The 27248-nt window shown below is 41.5% G+C and overlaps 1 protein-coding gene across 1 annotated transcript in view; it reads left to right on the top strand.

The window, feature by feature from the left end:
• The first annotated feature begins 16513 nt into the window (after positions 1–16513).
• LOC142138757 (colipase-like) overlaps positions 16514–27248 on the top strand; it is a 28797-nt gene continuing 18062 nt past the window's right edge. The window contains exons 1-2 of the mRNA XM_075195688.1: positions 16514–16622; positions 19090–19212. Of these exons, the coding sequence (XP_075051789.1) occupies positions 16533–16622; positions 19090–19212 (213 nt within the window). The 5' untranslated portion in view covers positions 16514–16532. The remainder of the gene's footprint in view (positions 16623–19089; positions 19213–27248) is intronic.

The raw sequence follows: 27248 nt of genomic DNA, 5'->3' as shown, positions 1-27248 counted from the left end.
GTCTGTGGCTACATCTGTGTCAACCGCCGGGGTATCGGGCAGCTATCCCGACCCCCGGCAAACTTACCTGGCTCCGGCGGTCCCATCTTGGATTCGGGTCTGTAAAGCTGACACTATTCAAGTACCGACTACTCTACTCGTCTGCAAAGCTGACACTCTATTCAAGTACCGGCTACTCTACTCGTCTGCAAAGCTGACACTCTATTCAAGTACCTGCTACTCTACTCGTCTGCAAAGCTGACACTCCACTCAGGTACCAACTATTCTATTATACTCATCTGCAACGCTGACACTCAACTCAGATACCGACTATTCTTCTTTATTTGTCTGCAAGGCTGACACTCCTATCAAGTTTCTTCTACTCACCTGCCTTTCCAAGAGGGTTTCGCTCAGTACTCTGGCAGGGGCCGCGACCTGCGAGCAGATGCAGCTAAGACCATACTGCTTTGCGGCAGTTCCTGGTGAACACCATCTGCTCGTTAGACTCCACGCCCTGTTAGTGTAAACGCTAAACTGTGCAGATCCTAGGATTCGCATCGTAAAGACCCGGGATCAATTGAGACCATGACAATCTGCATCTTCTAATCTTTTTTATTGAGAACCCTACCGGAATATACTTACCTACACAGAGGACCGTTACGGCTGTGAAGTTTGGAACTCCGCTGCGAAAGTATCCGTGTTTGTTTGTTATAGTGATCTGCATGCTGACAACTATTTACCTTCCGGTAGGAACATTTATGTTTTTATCCAATAAAATATTTTAGTTACTACCTACAAGAGATATTCCTTCTTTTCTTCTCTTCTCTATGACTTCTTGTTGAGACGCTTGAGGAAGAAGAGTGTGATTTTCTTCTGAAGTGCCATTATTCAAGAATTTATGGTGTAAGTAGAACCCCCTGCGGGAGTCTTCCCACATCATATGAAATCAAGTTATTATATTTGGTGAAACATCTATCAACGATACTGAAATACCATTGTCGGTGGAGGCATTATTGGGCTTTTAAGAAGTCATCCTCTACACTGTTATATGACGAGATATTTGTCTGTCATATAGAATTACACTAGTTTTTTCTTTTTCCTTTATATATTTCATTGTTGTTGAAAAAGAGAACAACTGAAAGAAATTAAACACTGCGACATCAGTGAATATAAGTATTCTTCTTTTATTTTTGTATACATTGTGCTTTGGTTTTTCTGTTAGTTTTATAAAGGATCCACAGCGCACAATATTGATCCACATCTTTTATGACATTTAACCTTGGTGTATAGTTTATAGATGATTTATCTGCAGTAGTGGTATATGTAGCGCTGTAAGGGTATTAACTATTTATTCTAGGAAATTTAGACTGTAAGCTCCAATGGGGCAGGGACTGATGTGAATGAGTTCTCTGTACAGCGCTGCGGAATCAGTGGTGCTATATAAATAAATAGTGATGATGATGAATTTTCGCAATGCTGAGAATGACGAAAATCTAAAATTTAAGGTACTCACCACAGTAGCCAAGCATTTTTCAAAAAGAACATGGTGGGATCCTAAATGCTTACATGCTTTTGGATTAGAAAAAGTTGAGATAGGTATCAGAGGAGGAGATATGAAAAAGGTATTGCTAAAAAAGAATCCAGAATGATCTTTATGATGAACTCCATCACTCCGAATGGCCTTAACAATAATTTTTCTTCCTTTCTGTTATTGATAACCAATCATTTTGGTTTGATTATTTGTTGTTGTCCTTGATGATAATGTCTTCTTGATCAACACTTATTGAGAATATTTACTGAGAATACATTTTTTATTCTAATTTACCCATACCATCACAGTTAATTTGTTTTTAATGTCACCTTAGTTGATTTTATTTATTATTCATTCCACTTGGTTTTTTCACTCTTTTACACCTTTATTAAAACATGATATTGCTAACATATAGTCTTTCACTAACATATATGCACATTCATTTTTCTTGTTTATTCACAATTACACATTCTCCTCTATAATTACATCTTTATTAATAATAACATTTCTAATATGTTCATTTTTATTTACATGCTTCAGAATATTCACATTTGTCACTATTTAAAAATAACACATATTCACTTATTATATTACATAAAAATCTATTTATTTCTCAAGGTTATGCTAAAGGCAATTTGATTCAATCACACATTTTTTAAGTTATCACCAATTAGAAATGTTTTAATTTATTAACACTTTCTTTATTAATTATAAAAAGGTACATGATTAAGAAGGCTTTTTATCTAACAATAATATGTATGATCAGGTAGATTTATTGATATCTTTGCTAAGCTAAATCTTTGTGTTAAAATATATTAATCCAGGCCACAACATTCATAACGATATTTCGAAATCAAGAGTAATATCAATAATTATTATTTTAGATAATACATTTTTGAAATTATCATTTAGCATCTATTTAATATAATGTTATACCATTTTGGATATACAAAATAGCAAATTATAAACAGTGAAAAATTAAGTGATACTTACCATTTGTAGAGATGAGCAGATCAATCTGGTGATTCAAGGGAATCTAATGATAAATAATAATTAATATTACAATTAATAAAGAGCAAATATAATTCAGTATAATACATACATAATAGACTTAAGTCGTTTAATCTGACTTCTTTCTGTTAATGTGTAGGACAATTGGAATATACTTGAATGTATTTGAATGAAATCTTATACTTGTCTGTTAATACTGAAGACTATCCATACAATTCCTGAAAAATTAATGCACTACTCATTTGATCCTGATCATTGCAGGAGGGGATTAGCTGAAGGAGGTTTAAAAACTCCGCTCAGTCCAAGGGGCCGATTCAATTCTGCCATGAATAACGCGGCGTTAGCAGATTTACTGTTAATACGGTAAAACTGCACATAATTACCCTTAATACGTTAATTTCAATGCTGGATCTTTACTCCCTGAGCCACGAGATGAAATCCAGATTAAAATTACTGTATTAATGGTAATACTGTTAATGGCGCATTATTCGTGGCAGAACTGAATCGGCCCCTAACACTATTTTCTGTCATTTTGGAGCGCAATGATGTTCCCCGCAATTCAATTGCAACTCTAACCTTCCTTTTTTTCCCTGAAAACAGCACATCGCTGCGGGTAAGAGCCTCATATTAAAAATATAGGCTAAAGCTAAAGGGAGCAATTCAATGCCATTTTAAACCAGCGATGTAAACTGTGAAATAGGCAGTTTTATCTTGTACCTCTCCTGGCCTGGTAAAAAATTGTAAACCCCCAAAAAGTAATGAAATAAAAAAGTATGTATTGAAAATTGTTTGTTTTTTTTTTTTTTATAAAATTACAAAGAACTGAAAAAAACATTATAAAGCATGTAAATATTTTTTTACAAAGATTGCAAATCTACACTATTATGTATATATGTTTGTAGTAATGTGTTGGGAGCAGGGCCGTTGCTAGGGTTCTCGGCGCCCTAGGCAAAATTTCAAACCCCCCCCCACCAGAGTTTGAAAATAAAATATAGAGCATGAGGTGGCAAATGGTACAAAAATGACTATTTGCCACCTCATGCTCTATATTTGATTGGCAAACTCTGCGGGAGAAAAATTACTATTATTTGCCACTTCATGTTCTATATTTTATTTTCAAGCTATGGTGAAAAAAAATTACAATTTTATTGGAACCTCATGCTCTATATTTGACTTGCAAACTATGGGGTAGAATTCTACCCCATAGTTTGCAAGTCAAATATAGAGCATGATGTGCCAAAAAAAGTCATATTACCCACCCACTCATTTTTTTTATTATTATTTTTTTTTACCTCCCTACTTGCTAGATTGTACTTTGGGCACCCTCTTTTTAAAAAATAATAAATAATAAATTATAAATAAATAAATAATTAGATTTTATTTACTAACTCTTTTTTGTCCTGAAGTCTGGTCAGTAGATGCAGGGGAACTCTTCAAACCTCTTCTCTTCTGTTTTTTCTTTTCTTTTCAATGGCTGCTCCACAGGAGGCGGAAGGATGCATGCTGGAAGGGGAGGGGGGCGTCTGAAAGAACTTTATTCACACTGTCTGTCACTGACAGACAGTGTGATACTTACTTCACCGAGGCGCATCGGAAAGAAGAGGACCGCAGACACTGACAAACAGCAGCGGCACCTCGCCGACGCTGCACTTCTCTCTCAAGCCACTGACTAGATTAAAAAATTTCGTTAGCGGCGCCCTAGGCAACTGCCTAAGGTTGCCTAATGGGAGCACCGGGCCTGGTTGTGAGGTAGTTTGGTATAAATATAACTGGAAATTACTGTAGTGTAATTACAATATAATAAAAAGTGGGTAGTGTAATGTAAGGCAATTGAAGTTTTCACTGCAAAAAATTGCTAGATCCTATGGAGTCACAAGGGAATCACCAGAAAGCCCCTAGATGTTGCTGGAGATTTTTGTTATAGCTTCAACATGGCTGCGTTAAACCCTCCCCTCCCATAACATTCGCATTCACCTATGATTCATGCGCGGGGGAGGCATTTATAGTTTTGGAATTGAATTGCACTATTTCGAACGTGAAAAGGGCCATGGCTTCAGAGTAAATGCAGAGCAGAATTTTTTACTATAACCGCAGCGTCAGAATATTATTAGAAGATCAATTGAATCGGCCCCCAGGAGTTAATAAGCAGTTTAGAAATATATTTCAGACTATTTGGATTTTACAACTAAATTAAGCCTGATACACAGGACCAGAACTACATATATCAGTGCCTGCCATTTATACTGATTTAAGAACGAGTGAAATTATTAGCAAATGTGTCTTCATATGTGAAACTGCAGGAATTAATTTAAGAACCCAGAAGCTAATAAGCGGAGCAGTGAAATATACTTCCGTTTGTGATGATTTAACAGTTAAATTAAGCCTGATATAGGGGCTTAGAATCTCATATATCAGTCTGTCATTTATACTGAATTAGGAATGAGTGGACATTAGCAGATGTATTTCCAAATGTAACGTTGCAACAGTTAATGTATTTCATATATTGTTACAATACTCACTCTAAAAGAATTTACTGCTATATTTATTCAGAAATTATTAGTACATAGACATCAATCACCTACACACATTCCTAGATAATCAGTTTTATACTAGATCAAAAGTTATCTGACACAGCGCTGTTTTATTGCACTATAATTTGAATTACTCTTCCTATTGTCTTCACTTTCTATCTTGTAGACATTCAGAGCATCATTTAGAGTCGGACACAAAGTCCGTCTAAGATGAGTATGAGTGGGAGTGTGCCACAGCTTGGTAGGGTATTACGAGTGGCATGTAACCCCAGTGGCATCGCACTCGTAATACCCTGCTGAGCTGCAGCAGTTCATGCAGCTACCCAACTACTTGCGCCACCTAATTCCTGCCGCACAGTTTTAGCCCTTTTTTGACGTGTGTTGCGTCTGCTCCTTATTGCATCTAGGATTTACTTACGGGTCACACCATCACAATTAAGCGTTCCGCCCTTTTCCTCGTAGCAAGCCGCAAGCTGTCGTAAGTGTTAATTGTGTCCAAGATGCAAGCTTATATGGTGCTTGCTGCACATGCGTGATAGTGGTTTGTTGTGGTCCTTGCGCCTAAAATGGACTTTGCGTCCGACTCTAAATGAGGCCCTCACTATTTATTGCTGGAGATGAGAAGAATAAATCCTCAATGCCGTTCCGTAACCCGTAGGTGCTTAATAAGAAGCTACACTTTTAAGCTCTATATTTACGATCACATTATCTTCTGCAGGAGGTTTCAAGGGCCGGGGAGGGTACAAGCAACCCTCCCCACAAAAGGTCGATGTTTGATTTCAACGCGGGCGCCTGCCAGCGAGGCGCATCATGCCGATTTAAACACAATTGCACGGCATGCGGAGGTCAGCATCCAGCCACCGAATGTTCAAAGGCCCGACGGAGTGAGGGTAACGGAAGAGGTGCAAACCCAGCTGTGCCAAGTCAAGGGTCCATCGCCAATTAATTTGGCGGAACTGGACAAATGGCTCGCTTGGTTCCCAGATAGAGACACCGCTGCTTTCATACATGACGGATTTCATACAGGTTTTAAATTACCAGTGCAGGGCAGCATTTCTAATTTCAATTTGAAATCGGCGCTCGCTCTCCCGGAAGTCCTAGACGCTAAAATCGCGAAGGAGGTTGGTCTGGGTCGCATGGTGGGTCCTTTCCCGCTTCCTCCCATTCAAAATCTTATTTTGTCCCCGGTAGGGGTAGTACCCAAAAAGGCAGCGGGTAAATTCAGGTTGATACAGCACTTGTCGTACCCGACTGGTCTGTCCGTGAACGACGCTATAGACGCCACCCTTAGTTCCGTAAATTATCAATCGTTTGAATCCGCACTGGCACTGGTGCAGGAATGTGGGAGGGGTGCCTTGTTAGCTAAGATCGACATCGAGTCGGCTTTTCGGTTACTGCCCCTTCACCCGGAGTCGTATCAATTCATGGGTTTTCGGCATCGTGGTGGATATTATATCGATCGCTGTCTGCCTATGGGGTGTTCGATATCCTGTGCGCTATTTGAGAAGTTCAGTGGCTTCTTGCATTGGTGCATTCAGGCGGGAACGGGGTGTCGGTGGATCGCACACTATCTTGATGACTTCTTGGTTATCGGGCCTCCTGATACCACTTGTTGTCGAGATACGCTGTTTTCCACTGAGGCTCTCTTTAGGGTGCTAGGCGTTCCCATTGCCGCGGATAAAACGGAGGGTCCAGCCACGTGTCTCTCATTCCTTGGAATTGAGATCGACATGGTGGCCGGGATTTGCAGGCTACCAACTGATAAAGTGTCCAAGATGCGCGAGGCTATTGCAGAAGCGTTGGAATCCAGCTCCAGCCCGCTCAGACAGGTTCAGTCCCTGTTAGGGAGGTTTAACTTTGCCTGCCGTGTGATTCCCATGGGTAGAGTTTTTTGTAGAAAGCTACAGAGGGCCACTGCGGGGAGGAGTAGGCCGCACGCGGCGGTGCGTCTATCCAAGGTTATCAAGGAAGATTTGCAGATTTGACTCACCTTCCTCAGTGATTTCAACGGGACGCAAATCTAGCCTTCACCACCCGTAACAAACGTTAATATCGATCTGTTTATGGACGCTTCCGGAGCATGCGGCTTCGGTGCTTACCTGGACGGGCATTGGTGCGCGGAAAGCTGGCCGGAGGAGTGGCATAGGGTAGGAATTACCAAGAATTTGTTGGTCCTGGAACTATTTCCTATTGTCGTGGCAATTGAACTGTGGGCGTCCTCGTTGCGGGGGAAGCAAATAGTTTTCTGGTGTGACAATTTGGGGGTGGTCCAGTCGATCAATAAACAAAGCGCATCCTCAAATCATGCAATATCTCTGCTGCGCCACCTAGTGTTGCGCTGCCTGCAGTACGATATTTCTTTTAGGGCTAGACATGTGCCAGGGGTGCAAAATAGTTCGGCCGATGCTTTGTCCCGAGGACAATGGAGCAAGTTTCATAGTATGGCTCCACAGGCGGACAATGTTGGTATTCCGTGTTCCTCTTGTGTTTGGCAGATCATCAAGCCGGCATAAGGGGGCTCGTAGAACAGGCGGTAGCCCCTTCCACCCTGAGGACGTATCAGGCATCATGGAGGCGGTGGTCACTATTCAGCGGGCAAAAAGATCAATCTGAGGCAGGTCAGCGTGATGCTATGTTAGCATTTATGTGGGAGAGCTATTCCAAAGGGGAATCTAGAGCCTCTATGGCGTCTACTTTGGCGGGGATATCTTTCATGGCTAGGCTTCAAGGTTACACGGATGTCACAAAGGGTTTCATGATCAGTAAGGCCCTAAAGGGGTGGGCTAGGGCTAGACCTTCGCAGGCGGATGCGCACTTGCCTATCACCGACAATATTCTGGACCAGTTGATAGGGACCCTTGGAGGGATTGCAGTTGATGAATATGAGAAGACCTTATTTAGTGCTGCGTTCTCTATGGCCTTTTTCGGTGCTTTTCGGGTTTCTAACCTGGTGGCTAGATCCAGGGAGCATCAAGAGTCAGGTTTGAAGGCAGAGCATGTTAGCTTATGCGAAGGGGTTGTTTCATGTAAAATAATTAGCTCTAAAACTGATCAGAGTGGCAGGGGAGCATGGGTGCAGTTAAATAGGCAGCCCAATAGTAACATCTGCCCGCTTAATTTAGTGTCACGCTTTATGAATATGAGACCTCAGGCTCGTTTGTTATTATGTCACCATAACGGCATGCCCATGACGAAATATCAATTGTCGGCCATTATGAAGAAGTCCCTACAGTCATTAAATCTAGACAGTTCTATGTACAGAACGCATTCGTTCAGGATCGGGGCGGCCACATCTGCTGCTTTGGCGGGATCCTCCACTGAGACGATAAAAGCTCTGGGCCGATGGAAATCCACGGCCTATAAATCTTATGTCAGGATTGCCAATGTTGATGTTTGAATGTTTTGTTCCACTAATCAAAAGGTTGCCTTACAGTTTTTCTTTTTCTACAATTTCACTCTCTTATTGTTACCCTAACCACCCCCACTGCCCTCCCCTACCCCACCTTCTCCCTCCATTTGGTGGGCTACCCTGGGCTTTTCCGCTCGTCGCTTTGAAGCGGGGGTGCAAAGGGATTTTCACCCGGGTTTCCCTGGGCGTAAGTCCTGATTAGTGGTGTGCTGCCGGGGTTTTTCCGGGTGTTGTTTACCTTCGCCTGGGTGGCCTGCTCCCCATTTGTGTTCCTCTTCCCTGATCCCCCTCTGTTGTACGGTTTTCCTCATGCTTTTATGCTATGCCTGGCCTGTCTTCCAAATTATGGTGGCATGTTTGTAACAATGTTTTTCTGCTTCCAGGTGATGGTGTTACAACTAAGATGGTGTGGATCATGGGTCACTCCTTTGTGTTCTGGGCCGCTGGCCACCCCAGGTCTAATGTTATATCGAATCACATGGCACCGTAATAAGATGGTTGGGTAGAAGGGGATTAGGTTGGCCTGATTTGGTTCCATGGTTGGCGAGGCTAATTAAACAGCATGGCCCGCCAAATATTTTAGTAGTGCACACGGGAGGCAATGACCTGGGGAAAGGAAAGTCTCTGGAGCTCATTATTTCGATTCGGGAAGACCTTAGGCAAATTCACGAGGCATGGCCACATATCATCACTGGTTGGTCGGCATTAATCCCCCGGCTGGCTTGGAGAACAACTATCCCCTTAAAAAAGATGACAGTTATGGTCAGGAAGCTGAATAGCGCCATTAGGAAAGTAGTGCGGTCCATGGGAGGTTTAGTTATCAATCACCCGGGATTAGAGGTAGAGTCACCTCAATTTTTTAGAAGTGATGGCGTACATCTAACGGAGGAAGGTATGGGGTTGTTTATAGATAGCATTTGCGGTGGAGTTTCGGCGTGTTTAGATTAGTGGTGGCGGGCTGCGGCGTCTGTGGGGTGCAGCGGGGTAGAAAGGCACTGCGTTCAGCGGCTGATTTGTGGGCGCACTGGTAGTTGTCGTAGGTCACTGCCCCCCGTTGAGGCACCAGTAACTCCCTTTTTGGCCCTTCGGTGAGGAGGGTCCCTGTTCGACTCGGTGAGGGAGGGCAGAGTGAGTTTTAAAAGGGGCAGTCACTCTGACGCCAACTCAGCGCAAAAGTTATGTTGGGATTTGTTCCCCGTGGTGGTGGACGTACGGCGGTTTGCGCCAGTCCACACATGATAGTGTTTGTCAGCTTGAGAGTTGTTTCGCAGTGCCCTTTCTCCTCCACCATAGGTCTAGTTAAAATTAAAATCATAATAAAAGTTCTCGCAATTTTTAATAACTTATACAAGTCTTCGTGTGTTTATTTGCATGCAAAGGTTTAGAATTATAAGGTTGATGTAAGGTTTATGGAACATACACGGTGAGCCCTTTACATAAAATATCTAGACATGATGGACACATGAGTGCTAAACTTATAAATGATATTAGAGGGATCACTATATCCACCTTTTATGATTGCAAACTTGTTTAACACTTGAGTAGCTATGAAGCAATGACTCATTAATTTCTTATATTATCGGCATTGGTAAAGTTTATCTTCTGCATTTGCATATATATAATAATATTCATATTTTGAAGATAAGAATCATATGAACTAGTATGAATTCAAATAATTAACAATAAGGGGTATCATTATTATACAAAGATTGAATACAGTTCCTAATGTGTTCTTGTAATACACCACACTCACATTTTTTAACTACTATTTTACTGGTTTTTAATTTTTTGAATTATTAATAAAGACATTATTTTAATTAATTTTGGATTGTGGAAGTTGTACACAATGTCAGTATTTTGAAAAATATTACTATGAGTGATTTCCAGATATGTATACCATTTTTACATTCTTACTTTTCTCTCTTTCTTTGCAAAAGTTGTACTTTGTCATCAACCAAAATTAGTTTGATTTGCTGTATTACAGTATCCCATGGAGCTTCCCAATGCATTTCAATTATTTGTTATTAAATTCTTTAATAAGACTATGGGACCCTTGTATCTAAACCAACCTGTCATATAGTGCCTAATAACCAATTAAATTTAGGTGTTCAAAACAGTTATAGATTTAAAATCTAAAAACCTTTGTTATAAAACCATGCTCATATTTGTTCTACACAACAATGTGAAACTACACCATAAGCATAAAATCATGCTAGTCATGCCAAAATACCAAATACAGGTCTTTCTCCCTGTGAAGTCATAATGCCGGATGTAACAGAACGGGTAAACTACTGCCGCAAATCTAATAATCTTGATCAAATGAAAACAATCTGTGTGTAAAGGACCTAATTCCATATATTTTTTTTTGTACCCCCTTCAATTGTATATAAATGTTACCGGAGATCTTTAGAGGCGTTAAGAGCCCTCTCACCAATTTCTTGGTAACATTACCTTCCGCTATCTCGTTAGTCATGCCGCCTATCTTCTGCTACTTCAGTTACCATGCAACCTGCTGTCATGCACCTAACCTTACTTAGTAATGATCTGGCCTACACTAGGCAACACTATGGGCTTCCTCATTCCTCTGCGTCACCGATCCTACTAGGGGAGGACAGCTGCCATCTTGAATATTCATGCATGCGCACAAGTGCACTGTCTGGATTCTAATGGGTTCATTGGTTTCTCTGTCACCAGTGGATTAGCACTGGCTGTAACAGAGGCGTGCAGTCTAACTTACAACCAATTTTTGCCAGGGACTCCCATAAGTAGGTTTGGGCTTTGCAGTTGGTGGGTTAGCAGGTCGTGGCCCTCTGACCTGCATCCAGGCGTGACAAGCTGGTATCAAACAGCAAGAAAAGACTGGTTAACGTAGCATGGAGTGGTACACATATGGACTGCAGAGTACTAAATCAGAAATAGTGTCACAACAAGCCAGGTCAGCAAAAGCAGTTCCATAGAACTGCTGCTTCAGTGTTTCTGAATCTAGCATTTTTCCTTTCACTACCACTATGTGTTGGAGTCCCACAAGGCTTTCTCAGCTCCCTGCTGTTCTCACTGTACACCTTTTCTCTTGACCTAATGAACCAATTTGCACATTCAGTCTAAAGTACCACGATGAAACACCCAAATCAATTTTTTCTCCTCTGATCTCCCCTGTTCTGTACTATCTTCCCTCCTCCCAGAGACACCATCTCCCTCATTATCAACAACACCAAAGTTTCTTCAGTCTTCCGGGCCTGCTGCCATTGTGTCATCCTAGATTCCAGCTCCTCTGCTTTACTTCTCACATCCAGTTTATCTCCTAATACTATCACCTCCACTATACTTTTAGAATAGACCTGAAAGCAAAGCTCATATCCATTCACTCATATGCGACCTATACAATTGTAACTTCATTTATGGCATTTCCCTCACCCATCTATCTATCTCTGCTTCAATCTGTCAAGACTCATCTACCTCTCATGCTGCTACACACCCATTGTATCATTCTTCAAAATCCCTATAATGGCTCCCTATAGCCTCCAGAATCCAATTCATATTACTCACCTTCACCTAAAGATTTGTCAACCACCCCTTCATACATCTCAAATCTCATCTCACTCACACCCTCTGAGATCTACTACTGACCTGCATTTTGTCTCTCAATACAAGAATTCTCTGCCCACATGGAATGTCAAACCATGCCAGATCAGACACTCCCACACTCCTCAAATCTTTAAAGGTTCTCTGGAAACCCACAAACTGATATAACTGTTTCTGATCTTCACCTATAGCAGCCCCTCTTAGCACTGATGTAATTGTAATGTACCTAAGAAACACTGAATTCAGAGGGACGACATGACAACCAATATAAACATTTTAAACAGCCTGAAATGCGTTGAAACAGCTATTTTACTCACACTGATACACCCTCGCAGCTTACCAAATCTCCACTATGAAGTACCATTCACTCCTCTTGTCTCAGCTGTGTCTTTTCCCATTAAATTGTAAGTACTCTCATGAGTTGGGCTCTCCCAACCCTTTGTTTTTATGTCTGCTTTTATTTTATTTGCTTGTACCTCCCTGTCCTATGTATTCCCTGTGTTCACCACTGCCTGTCAGTATAGAGCACTGTAGTGCATTAGAAAACACTGACAATTATAATTTATGTTACTTTGTTATGAATCCCAGTGCATTCACGAAGAGCAACAGAAGTGTAAAGCAAAGTGTCTTTATTCAGGGAAATACTCAAACAAAGATAACTCAGATCCACTGATAAGAACAGGTTCCTAAGGAGACTGTATAGTAAAAATGGCAGGAACAGCTATTCTAAGTTTTACCCTGGACTGGTCCAGAAGGCACAAGGCGGTCCAGGAAAGCAGACAGAGTCCAGGGATCAAGCAGAAAACAAATCCAAATAGCCAGGCAGAGATCAAGCAAATAAACGAGGTCCAGAATTCTGTCCAAAAGATCAGGGCAACAGGCAAAACAGCGTGGTCCAAGGTACAGGCAAACGATTCGGGGTCTCAGGCAAGCAGGCAAGGTCCAAGGTACAGGCAGGGCTCATACACAGAAGTTCAATCCAGCAGGTATATACCAAACAGCACAGGAGCAGGTTAACAGCAGCCAGGAACAAACAGATGAACTGCACAGAGCACAGCTAGAGGCAGGTACTTTAAGCAGTGTGACAGGTGCAGTTCTAATCAGGCATAATGCAAGGAGATTAACTCCTTCAGGCATGTAGAAGAGTTCAGGAACAGAACAGCAGCACCTCTGGTGTTATGAGGCACTGCTGCTAGGTATAAAGAACAGACAGAGTTGTAACACACTTCAGTTATGATATCCGACTTCCCCTCTCATGTACATATCTCAATCCTTCCCCAACCACCAAGATTTTATGTCACAGTAGATCACTAGGATACATTTCTTAGTTTACATTAATTTCTCCAAAATATACTGTATATGTAACATGAATGTGTACATATTACAATGAACAGACCAATAAAAACATTCACATATGAGGAGGTATTTAGAGATGAGCTAATTTTACATCACTACGTTTGACCAATATGGTGTGATTTATTAATATTGTGAGGGTATACCTTGAGACAGCTGTGTAGATAGATTATTTTATTAAGCATGTACAGTATAGCATAGATAGATTATTTAGTTTGTTTGTATAACATTGGTTAATATTGTTATAATGTTGGTTAAGTTAGATGGTAGTTAGCATAGGACATTAGTGTTTAATTATGTCAGGTATAGGTTAGTTAACTTAGATTAGAGAATAGTTTTTATAAGGGTTAGGGGCACGAGATAGACTGGCAATCAGCTGGTTAATGTTTCACTAGGCCAGTGTTCAAAACCCTAGGGTAATTATAGTTAAGTTGATGTTAGTCATTTATTTCAGTTAGTAAAACAGATCTGGCATTTCTTGCTGTATAATTCTCATGTATTTTGACCTCATAATAAAATCGTGTTGTACCATAATCCTGGTACAAGTCGAGTTCTCACAGTATATGTCCATATTTCACTAGCAAATGTATATGGGTTGATTATTATGATTATTGTTGTTACCTTCATAAGTTTATCTTTTGTAGAAAATATGCTTAAAGTAAAATGACAATAGACAATAAATAGATTATTATATACATGTTCCATTTATATATATTTAGAGAAGCATTACATGTTAACTTGGTACTTCATAAAAATGTGAGATTTGTTTGTGTATGTTAATTATACCCTTTATAGTCGTGTAGTATTTTGCATACTTAAATGTGTGTGTATGAATCTGGTAGCTTTGCAATATGTTGGCTTTAACAACCATCATAATTGTGAAGTGTTTTGTAGACCTCACAGAGAGTGTATACTTATATTCTAAATACTGCAGGTTGTAAATATAGTTTGTAGAGCTTTCAGGCAGTTATTTAACATTGTTACTCCTTTTTTGCAACATTCATAATAGAGCTTTTTAAATAAAAAGGCTAAATTATGCACAAACAATATTAAAATATGAACAATATAATTTAAAAGATTGACATAACAGCCATGATACTTTTGACACGACCTCAGGTATCCCACCTATAATATCACACATAGATGAGGTCTGACAAACTATTTGGGAGTGACTGGTTTCGTATCTTAACCAGCTGCCACATTCTCATCAGTAACCTTGACTTAAGATCTAGAAATAGTGCACCACTATTGAAGTTAAAACGATCATTTAAATAGAGAAAAATGTATATTGAGAATAAACTCAAGGTGTGTAGATATACGATTGATTGCTTCTCTATGGCTCACCAGATGTATGCTGTATTTGTTTTGTGAACTAGTTCTCACATCTTTTTTTTCCTCTTATTTAAGTTATTAACAACAAACTACTTAGGAAAATCACTATTTTTAATTATGAGAATGCTTATCCAAATTAAGTTTAAACATCAATAGTGCAACAAGAGAAAAAGTATGGTCTTCCATTTGGCACAATACACTAGAAAGCTTTAGTGCAGATTCATATAATTTATTAAAGTAGAGTGGTGTCAAGTAATATGCATCAATGTGAATTGCAATGATGCATACTGAAACACTGCTGCTATTTACTATGCTGGGGCTACTCAAGGAGCCCAGGTGAAGAAAGCCCTGCTTTACAAAGTGTTTTATGACTTTACTATCAACCTAATGCTGACGGTAAATGCTAAATCTGTGCATAGGATTTGACCAACGGGGGACCATGCAAAGCCAGTCCAGCTTTAGTAGACCTCATTGAGACAGGTAATGTGACTCCATCCTGAGATGGTATAAGTTTGCAGCAAAATATAATGCTTTTTGCTGCTTAGTAAATTACTAACATCACAGTCCCCACAGAGTTCTATGGGTAACCTATGAAAACTAAGTTAATGCAGGAGAAATCTCTGATTTCTCCTACATTAACCTCTTCATAAATTGTGCGATGGATGAAGTTGATCCTGCGCTATTGTTCCACAGGTGGTGCAGTTGATAATGTAGTGGTATGTTATTAACTAGTCTTGGAAATGCATCTCCTCACCTTTACTGGATTATTAAAGTCTATTTAATACAGACTCATTTTTTAACGCTAATTGTTTTCTTCTATCATTCTTAATAGACAAAGTTTCTCATGAATATTAATTGGATGGACTTGTTTGTATTTTTCATCATTTTAGTATATTAATCAATTTTAATGTATAATTTTTTTATTCATTGTTCACCGGTTATATAATTTTATGTTTTATGCACATTTATGTGTTGCCTACAGTCAATAGACTGGAATCATTTCTGTAATGAACCATCAATTTTAGACATACATTTCCAAGACTAGTTAATAACATACCACTACATTATAAACTGCACCCCCTGTGAAGCAATAGCGCGAGATCAACCATTTGAACTATTGACAGGTTAGAATCACCTATAAGATCACTAGCTGCTGGTTACACAGGTCATATGTGGACCAGTGCGCACCAATTACCCATTCTATCCAATAAATTGTGTGATGGCCATTCTCCAGAGAAAACATGTTTTCTCCGTATTTATGGCTGATCACACTGTTGTATATAGACTGCTTCCTGTAATTTTCTTAAGTGTTTGCCATCAATCAGTTAAATAAATTGAATTAATTTATGGATAAATTCAAATTAACACATCATTTTTATGTTCTTCTTATGTGCTATATATGAATTGCTTTGTATGAAGCAATCAATGCTTCTTGCAACCGTTTGAATTTTAAACCATACCTCTGCCTGTGTCATTTTTTGCCAGTGGCTTAAAACAGATCACATCCCCCCCACACACACACACACGCATACGCACCAAGGCTCATACATCCCATCATTGAGGATAAATTACCATGATTGGACAGTACCTAGCATATGTTTTACAGTAACTTTAAAAATTATATGAAAAACAACTAGCTATCTTTTGTTTTACACCTGCAGTATTCTCATCGACATGTTTACTTTTCTTTATCAACTTAGCTTGTTACATTTGATTGGTTTAAAGCTGCTCACATGCTCTATATGACAAGTTATATTTATGAAACTTGGGGCAGGAATGGACAGTTGGGCTCATCATCATAGTAATGGCACATTACAGGATTATGACGGTGTTGCTGTTTCTTACACTGCTACTCACTGTTGAGATAGCACAGTCTGGACTTATCTTTAATCTGGTAAGGTGAATTATGAAGTATATATTTTAAATATATATATATAACTAACCGGTAGTAGTGAGCATATCAATGCTGACTACTCCGAAAATACTTACCCCGACGCGGCGACCCCGAGACATGGCTCCAGGACGACTGCTGTGACTGGCAACTGGCAGGGATCACTCTTCATGACGTCACTGCCGACCGCGATGCTCTTCTCCTTGCTGTTAAGGTGGAAATGTAAGTATGCGGCCATAGACAATGTACTTTGTAGTAGACAATGTACTTTGTATTGCATTGTCTGGCCGCATACTTACATTTTCACCTTAACAGCAAGGAGAAGAGGGTCGCGGTCGGCAGTGACGTCATGCAGAGTGGCCGGATTCTTCATTGCTCTCGCTCCCTGCCAGTCGCCGGTCACAGCTGTTCTCCTGGAGCCAGGTCGTAAAGTAGCCATTCGGGGTCGCCGCGTCGGTGTAAGTATTGTCAAAATAATGCCAACCATTATTTCGTACCCAACCCCTAACAACTACAATTCACAATTATTTCTTAACTGTTTTTTGTTTGCAGTGTATGGCTCTTTAGTTTCTTTTAGCACCTTAGCTAGTGCTCTTTACGTACGCAATTAACAAACTACTACAAGGAGAATTGGGGTGAAGGAATTGCGGGAGCACATTTATAATAACGATTATATTATGATTACTTTCAGTATAAGCAAGTTACACATAATTTTGGAAAAATCATGGATATAGCAATGCAACAAAACCACATTGGTCAGCTAAGCCCTGAAATTAACATTAATTATTTGAATCCTAGATAAAAGGTTCCTCTATTCCCATGTTACAGACCTCAAGGTGACAGTTGTTAGACTGAGGTCAGCAACATTAAATTCAGTTGGCTGGAAGTACAGATCCAGCTGCTGTGAAGAAATGTCTTTTGAAGGTAGAAATACAGAAGGTCCTGCAAAGGGGAGTATACAAGGGACAGAGATCTTGGGAGATTTGTAAATTGTGGTTTGTTCTTTTACCAGAACGATTGTAGATAGGACACCAAATGTGGTACATAGTTCCAATATAGATTTGAATATTGGTATAAAAAGTAAATAGAATACTATTAATTAAACAAATCAATGTTTGACTTGCTCTCAGTAATATATTCAGGACTAATTTTATGAAAATCGTGATCTTACGTTAGTTAGACTTTTCACACTAACCAATTCTGCCCTCAAATATCATTAGAAACTATGTGATTGAGACTGACAAAAACATTATATTATGTGTGCATTATTTGATAGAGTTATTTAGATATATATTTTAGTGTATTCATAAAAATTAATTTGGGACTCTGATGTATTAACGTACACGGCAATACTCATATAGATGTATGTGTCTGTCATGTCAGGTGTCATTAAGAAAAATATCTAGAGCAATAAGGGTTATAATAGGCTTATTGTTCTAGACGCCTTTATTCTGATGTACTGAGATATACAATAGATAGATTATTTTTTTTAAGAGAAACCTTTTAAATATTAAGATATAATTTTTGCCAGCAAAAGAAATGTCTCTTCGCCCTTAGATAAATATACCCCTAAGATGTAGAACACGTTAGCTACATCTATACAAATGAGTCCCTGAGATATTCCTGAAACACAAACAATGCACAGGTTGTGACTCCCAAAACTGACCCCATTAGTAAACAGCTAACTATATTGAATGACAAGATAGGAATCAAAGTCAATACACAGGCCAAGGCCAAATCATACAGAAAGTGTGTAATGGTGTCAGGTCAGGGTCACAAGCAAATCATTTGTGCTTGAAAAAGCCAGGTTAATATCTGTAGGTCAAAGAGAAATAATGCTGAAGCTTAAACAAATGTTAACATAACATGTTGCTCAATCACCAGAGAACAACCTAAGCGAGTTTAAATAGAGAAGAAGCTACAACACGGCTAAAAGAACTGCTATCAACTGGGCACACTAACAAAGAAGGAAAAATAGAGCCTGATATGGCTGTAACAGCTGCAGGTTTGTTACACTTGGGGAAGGAGAATGATCAACCTACCCAACCTTCTATCGAGATTTGTGTAGTTTTTTTTTATTAAGAAAAAATGCTGTCCGTGAATCTATAATAGCAGTGCTCACGCCCAGGTTCCCAATACAGCGAAACACCAACATTTTTCAATTAAGGTTTACAGGTTTTTTTTTTTAGAACAAAGCAAGCTCATTATACCAAGTATGCACAGTTTCACTACCAAGTTACTGCTGTTCCAAATGCACTTATTATAACTGGACACACAATACTATAGTTTCCTTCCATGAGTGAAATGGCAGTTGTTGTAAAAAAAATTTTTTTTAGAGTAACACACTTTGTAAACCCTCTTGCATCCTCTGGCTTTACATGAATACTTGTAATAAAAACAAGGTGCCAATGTCTACATAGATTTTGAAAAAATAAAATATTGTTTATAGATTGCTCTGTTTTAATTTTAGGACAATGGAGAATTGTGCCTTCAAAGTGCTCAGTGCAAGAGCAGCTGTTGCCACAGGGACAGTGGTGTGAGCCTTGCACGGTGTGCCACCAAAGCAGCTGAAACTCAGAAATGTTCACCTTTGGTGAGTTTTTGGGAACAATAATGGACATTGCCTGTCTTCAAGTTGGGCTATATATGTAGTAAGGGGGTTCTATTTTCATATACAGAGATATAATAAATAAATGTAGGGAAGTTATGTCAAGATATAGAACTTTGTACAAATGTCAGATATAGATATTATATATATATATATATATCCTTTAGAATGTAAGCTCTCGGGGGCAGGGTCCGCTCCTCCTATTGTCCCATATCTGTCTACTGTCTGATTCCCTTGTACATCATGTATTTTGCTACGCTCTGTATGAGTCACCATTGCTCTCACTCTCTGTGCTACTTATGTGCATTACCTCATCTGTTTGTTACTTGCTTCAGTATCTGGCGCTACGGAATCTGTGGCATCTTATAAATAAATAAAGAAGAAGCAATGTATCCAAACAGTTATATTACAATAATAATGATAAAATGACTGTATATACTGTGATACTGACACCTGGCAGATGATAAACAAAACAAGTTCTTGCTTAAATAAACAGTGTTTTTATTGTTCACGTCACCAATAAGAAAGCACACTTTTGTCAGGATAACACCAAGGGACTCTAACTTTGACTAGACACAGTCCTTCAGCCTAGTCAACGGCATTAGTTGCACTGCACTATACATGTTTAACAAAACCCCTTCCTTCAGTCTAGTTGCGTCAATAGACCCAGTCCTCCACCTGTGTGCATTCCACTTAGGAGTCTTAATCTGCAAGCATTTAACTCTGTCTGCAGCTTGTACCTGCATACTCTCTGGGACCTCACCTGTCCCTATGCAGGAGAGGTGTGACAAATAACCCTCTTTGTCACATACCCTTCCCCTTAGCATCATCAACCTCAATGATGTGGACACTGCAGACAGCATATCTCTGTAAGGGAGAGCACCCATGATATCCCAGTTCCAGCAAAACATTTTGTTCACCTGATGTTTTAAGGCCCATGATAAGGAAGGTTCTATTGCCTTTTTAAGTGTCCTCACAAACATGCCTACCAACGCACAAGCAGGGACCTAATCTTGTTGACATTTGAGAAGACTATTTTGAAACACTTTTTATTCTTTTGCTCTCAACTCATGGCATTTTATATTTGCAAAAGGACGTTTACGAGCCGTTTATAGAAAGCAATGCATTCAACTGTGGCTGTACTGTAACTGTAGGACAGGTTTTCAGGCATTCAGGACAAGACTTCTATAACCTTTTTATGGCTACGTGCAGGGGCGGATTAGGAGCGTAAAGTGGCCCTGGAAAAAAATCTGGAAGTGGCCTCATGTGGACGGGGCCAAATCAAGTGTAGGCAGGGCAAACACAAAAAGAGGCGGGATTAATACAAAGTTGATTATGCCATCAGAGGGCTGAATATTGCTAGACTGCCCATTATACCACCATTGTCCCAACATTCCCAAATCAGGACTGTCCCGCTGAAACATATTCATGTTTGTTTAATAACATGTTGCAGAGGAACTGCCAATATAGAAAAATACAGTTGGCAGACTGTCCTGCTCTCTCCTACCTGTTCTTGTTGCTTTCCCTACCTGTGGTTGCTGGTGTCTGTTGATCAGTTGCCGCTTGTCTGGATCCTGGAATGCTGGGGGCCCTATTTGGAATAAAAATGAGTACATGAAATTCAGAAAACTCCAACAATCTCCGTTGTTGAAACAAAAGCACCCATATTTAATAAATAGGCTTCCCTCCAGCCCCAATGTTAAAATGCTAGAATTCACATTTAATAAATAAACCTATTTTCCTCCCTCCAAAACAGCCCCAGCAAAAAATTAACAGCACTTACATTTAATAAATATAACCATTTCCCACGACCATGCCGGCATTAAATAATTCATATTTACATTTAATTAATAGCCCTCTTCCCTAACTCACCTCCACATTCAATTAATAGCCTCCAAACCTTCCCATCTTAAATAGTCCCCGCTATTAAATTAAATTGCCCCACCATCAATCCACCAACAAAATAGTACCCATTAATTTTCCACCACCTACATCACACCCATATTACAATGCCACAAGTCCCCTTGGCCAAAACACACACAGTGCCATCAGCCCCCCTTGCTGCCTACACACACACACACAGTGCCATCAGCCCCCCCTACTGCTTTCACACACATACAGTGCCATCTGCCCCCCCCCTGCTGCCTTCACACACACAGTGCCATCAGCCCCCCCTGCTGCCTTCACACACACAGTGCCATCAGCCCCCCCTGCTGCCTTCACACACACAGTGCCATTACCCCCCCTGCTGCCTTCACACACACATGCACAGTGCCATCAGCCCCCCCTACTGCCTTCACACACACACACACACAGTGCCATCAGCCCCCCTGCTGCCTTCACACACACACACACACACACAGTGCCATCAGCCCCCCCTGCTGCCTTCACACACACACAGTGCCATCAGCCCCCTACTGCTGCCTTCATACACACAGTGCCATCAGCCCACCCCCCCTCCACTCACACACACTCTGGAATCAGCCCCCCTGCCGCTCACACACACTAGAATCAGCTCCGCTCGCTCACACACTGGAGTCACCCCCCCCTCCACGAGCGTGCGCACACACATTCACAGGAATCGCTGCCCCCCGCCTTCACACACACAAACACTCACAGGAGTCGCCCCCCCCCCCCCTCCGCGCGGGCGCACACATACACACAGACCCTGTCATAAGCCCGCCGCTCTCACTTACTTTTTAGCCGCTTCCATCTGCGCTTCTCTGCTCACATGGGACGGCATCTGTCACACGGTGCGCGTCCCATGTGATATCCTCTTCTTCTGTGATAGGCCACTCAAAGGGGGGGGAGGGACAGGCCACAGAAGATCCGCGGCCTCGTTCAAAATAAAGAAGAAAAACAATTCAAAGGTAAAAAAAACTGACAGGCGGCCTCAGGTCATCGGCCTACCGGTAAAGTTCCCAGAAAGGCCTATGACCAATCCACCCCTGGCTACGTGGAATTTTGGCCAGTAAAATCTGCGTAGAACTTTTTCTCTAGTTCTATCTTCCACCAAGTGTCTGCCACACCCTGAGTGTGTGCTGTTTTTAACACTAAGGGTACTTGAACCTGTGGAACTACCAGGAGCAGGCTGGGCCGGGGGGCAGGGGGGCATCGGGCATCGGGCCGCTCAGTCTAACCACTGCCAGGGCCGGTGGCCCCCCCGATGCAATATTCCTGGATTATTACCGGTGGCCACATCACATGACACGCGATGCGGCCGGGTCAGCGCACAGGCATCAATGAAGCGGCCGCATTGCGTGTTATGTGATGCGGCCGCCTGTGCGCCCCCGGGCTGAAATTTGCCAGCCCGCGCCTGGAAACTACAAATTGTTCTACATTTCTCTTCTTTACAGTAGCAATTTAAAACAATACATTTTTGACAACATACAATGGCATACAGCCTGCTGAGATGACAGGTTTTGCAATATAACCAACATTATTAGTATCAACATGTATGGTAGTTTCAGGGCTATGGCAGCAACCACCTTCATGGTTTGGCCTTTAAGTGTCATAGCCAAAAGAGTCCATTGGAAACTCTTGGTTGCCTCTTGTGTGCATCACACTTTTATCCTGGCCAACTGCGAAACTTGGCTTCAGCCAGGACAGAAGTGTAGACCAATGTAAGCTCACTCCCAGAGTCCATGACTGCTAGTACATTCTTGTTGTTCACTCGTACAGTCACTTTAATTAAAGAGGGACCACTGGATGCCAAACTTCAGGAACAACAACTTAGAAAGACAGGCCCAACTTGGGCAAGTGAATAGTTCATAGGTTCTGAAGTTTAGGACACTTGGTTTTTAAGGGACCAAGTTATCCACACTTAAAACACCTTGGTCAGACACAGTTGGATCATGATTAGCATTAGTGTTCTCTTTGAGGACTTGGGGTTAATGCATTTGGATGCTCTCATGCTTAGTGTTTACTAAGTCCCTTATAACTTCCTTCAGTTGCTTGATCTTTACATATATTCAGCGCTTTCCACATGTAAATAGCCAAACCTCTTTGCACAGGTTTTTTTTTTTCCACAGCCAACACACAACTTAGTGAATTACCAGGTGTGGCACTACAATAGCCAGCAGTTTTTAAAACTTTTGCTTTCTTAGCAAACCAAACAGGTGCTTTACAGTTCACATGTTTATTGCTTTTCCTCTGTCTCTTCACAGACAAAATGTTTGCTTTCTCTGCAACACAGCAATTTTCCCCCCACAGCAACTGACAGCTTTTATAACAGTTTGGTACTTGACAGTGGTATTGAACACATTTCACTCACCACTATTGCATCTGGCTGGTTGGGCAGTCAGCGGTGCTTTGGATGACCTTAGAGATCACACGATGACACCAATGTGATACTAACACCCACTAGATGACAGACACAAGTTGCCTGAATAAACGGTGCTTTTATTGTTCACATCACCAATAAGGCAGCACACTTTCATCAGGATGACACCTAGGTGGCCCTAACTCTGGCAAGACACAGTCCTTGTGACTAGTCACTGGCCAACTATCTAGCCTTGGTCACATTGCACAATAGCACATTACAGGTTTAAATAAACAAAACCCTTTGCTTCATTAGACCCAGTCCTCCACCTGTGTATTTTCCACCTAGGAATCTTACTGTCAGGCGCCGTCCCCGCACTTTCACTCTGTGCGAGGGACGGACGCCTGATCCTCTGCTTACCCGCCGTGTCTCGTTGCCTAGCAACAGGATGGATGATGCACTTCTGCATTCGGTGCCGGGCACATGCGCAGGCGCAGCGCCTCCGTTGCTAGGCAACGGGACGCTGGTTATAGGTCAGCTGATCGCTGACCATCCACTGCCACCAATGGGGTTCTTGCTGCAGCTATTTCAAGAAGACTCTGGCGCCCTCCTGGCACCAGAGTATCAATGTCTATGTTCCTTCTGCTACAGCATTCCCCTGTACTTCCCAGCACCCTGACTGACTTCCTGGTTCCTGACTTGGCTTCCCTGACCTTCCTTGTTTATCATCCCTTGGTGTTACTATCTTCCTGGTTTGACTCTGGATTGTTTGACTATGCTTTTGCCTTTTCCCATTCTATCTCGCTACCAGCAAGGCCTGAGTCTGGATTGATTGACTACACTACTTCATCTATTACTGGTGGCTAACTTGGAAGGACGTGACCTCCGTGCCCCTTCAGTGAAGTCCAAACTTCCTTGCGGGGGTCCCTGGAGAAGACCAGGGCTACGTTTAGACTCCGCGCCTCCCTGTTAGCAGCGCAAATACCAGTAAGTAAGCCTCAGTTATCTGATACTGTGACAGTATACTCTGGCCATGTCCACTGAAGGCACTTGTGAACCATCTGTTACTCCACTTCACTCACCATGTGGAGAAGCAGGACTCCGAACAGGCCCACCTACTTCATTGTTTCCAGGGAGTAGTCTCTCGACAGGATACTCTGCAAGCCTCCCTAACCGCTTCTCAAGGGGCAATTGCTACCACTGTAGAATCTACAAAGCCCGTTTCTACATCTTCTACAACATCTGCTACCAATTTACGGATTCCTCCGTTAAATTTGATGGGGATCCTAAGAGCTGTCGCAGATTTCTAAATCAATGTTCAATAAAGTTTGAGTTCAAATCTGCTTCTTTTCCATTTGAACGTCCTAAAGTGGCGTATATAATCTCTCTTCTTTCCAGACAAGCCTTAGCCTAAGCTTCTCCCCTATGGGACTAGGACGATCCCTTACTATAAAGTTCTTTCTCCTTTGTTTACTCCTTTAGCAAAGTCTTCAACGAGCCTGGGCGGGTCTCCTCGGCAGCAGCCAGTTTATTGAACTTGCACCAGGGTTCCCAGACTGTAGGCCAGCATATAGTGTTGTTTCGCACTTTTGCTTCTGAATTAAAGTGGAATAGTGAGGCGCTTGTGGCAACCTTCTAGCAGAGTCTTGCAGAACGTATTAAGGATGATTTGGTCTCTCATGAATTGCCCACCGACCTCGATGCATTAATTTGACTCTGCAATCGTGTGAATCTTTGCTTTCGGGAACGCACCCAGGAAAGAGCAGCTACTAGGCGTTTTTCTCCACGACTGGCTCCTCACTTCCAGAATCTGTCAGCACCACCTGAGGAACCCATGCAAATATGATGCTCTCGTTTGTCTTTTGAAGAACAAGAGAGACGTATTAACCAGCATCTTTGTCTGTTCTGTGAGGAGTCTGGCCATTTAATCTCTAAATGTCCTAAGAGACCGGGAAACACCTCCTCTTAGCCGGTGTCAGGGAGGCCGATCTAGGAGTCAAATTTATCACTCCCTACACCTTCATCAGACCAGACTTTTCTATGGCTATCACCCTGGAGTCACCTACTGGGCCTTTCTTGACACATGCCTTTGTGGATTCCGGCTCTGCCTATAATTTCCCACTCTGGCATCATAATTCCATATTTCTACCCGGGCCATCTCTCGGCAATTGTTTCTTTCTGCAGTGAATGGCAAATGCATCTCCAAAGGTACCATATCCCAGGTTACTGTACCTCTCCGTCTGACTGTTGGGATCCTACATTTTGAATGGATTGAATTCCTGGTTCTCAATGAATCGGTAAACTCGGTCATCTTGGGTCTACCATGGCTCAGAGTCATGCACCACAATTTGATTGGGACTTAGCCCAGGTCACGTCTTGGGGTCCTCTGTTCCACAAGGGTTGTCTATGCTCCATCAGACCTGTGTCTGCAGTCCTCCCATGTCACATGCTCTCCCCTCAGTTGTTCCTCCCTGCCCCCTATGCTGCTTTCAGGATTGGTTCTGTAAAGCCATGTCTGAGGTACTACCTCCTCATAGACCTTGGGACTGTTCTATCGAGCTCATTCCGGATCGACCTATTTCTAAAGGCCGGATTTATCCACTCTCCCTGAGAATCAGGCTATGTCCCAATACATCTCGGAGAACTTGCAGCCTGGATTTATTAGGAAGTCATCCTCTCCAGCTGGCACCGGATTCTTTTTTGTAAAGAAGAAAGACGGATCTCTCCGTCCTTGTATTGATTTCCGCCAATTGAATATGATTACCATCAAGAGTAGCTACCCCTTCCCCTCATTACAGAACTATTTGACCAGATCAGTGACTCCAAAAAATGTTCTAAGCTGGATCTTCATGGGGCATATAATTTGATCCATATTAAGGAGGGAGGCAAATAAAAAAAAATGCTTTTTGTACTCGTGAGGGTCACTTTGAATATCTAGTGATGCGTTTTGGGCTTTGTAACGCCCCAGCGGTGTTCCAATAATTTATGAATGAGATCTTGCAAGACCTTCTCTACAAATTTGTGGTTATTTATTTGGATGATATCCTAATTTTCTCCACTGATCTTTCTTCTCATTGGTCTCATGTTATGGAAGTTCTCTCTCGTTTCCGGCAAAATCAATTATTCTGCAAATTGTAGAAATGTGTTTTTGAAGTTACTCAGATTCCTTTTTTAGGGTAACTGGTCTCGGGCTCTGGGCTTCAAATGGACCCTGAGAAAGATCTATCTATTAACAATTGGCCACAACCTCTGGGTCTTAAATCTGTTCAACGATTTATAGGATTCTCCAATTACTATAGGCAGTTTATAAGAAAAATTCTACTCTCATCGCTCCCATTACCCAGAAGACGGTGGCCAGCAGAGGCAGTTGCTGCTGTTGAGACTTTAAAGAAAGCCTTCATCTCGACTCCAGTTCCTTTTCAGCCTGATCAGGAAAAAAACTTTTTTTGTGAAGGTAGATGTCTCTCCTGTTGGCAATGGTGCTGTCCTCGCCAGAATCAGTCTCTGGAGATTTTCGTCCATGTGGATTCTTCTCTAGGAAGTTTGCTCCTGCTGAACGCAATTACGGGATCGAAGATAAAGTATTATTGGTGATCAAGATGGCCTTAGAAGAGTGGCGTCACCTACTGGAGGGTGCACGCTATCCTGTGACAATCCTTACGGATCACAAAAATCTAATTTACCCTAGAAATGCCTGTTGTCTCAATCCACGCCAGGCCAGGTGGTGTTCCTTCTCTAGGTTTGATCTCAAACTCACCTA

This window comes from Mixophyes fleayi, chromosome 2, assembly GCF_038048845.1.
Source record: "Mixophyes fleayi isolate aMixFle1 chromosome 2, aMixFle1.hap1, whole genome shotgun sequence".
NCBI classification, from domain to species: domain Eukaryota; kingdom Metazoa; phylum Chordata; class Amphibia; order Anura; family Limnodynastidae; genus Mixophyes; species Mixophyes fleayi.
This window is presented reverse-complemented; position numbering and strand designations above follow the sequence as displayed.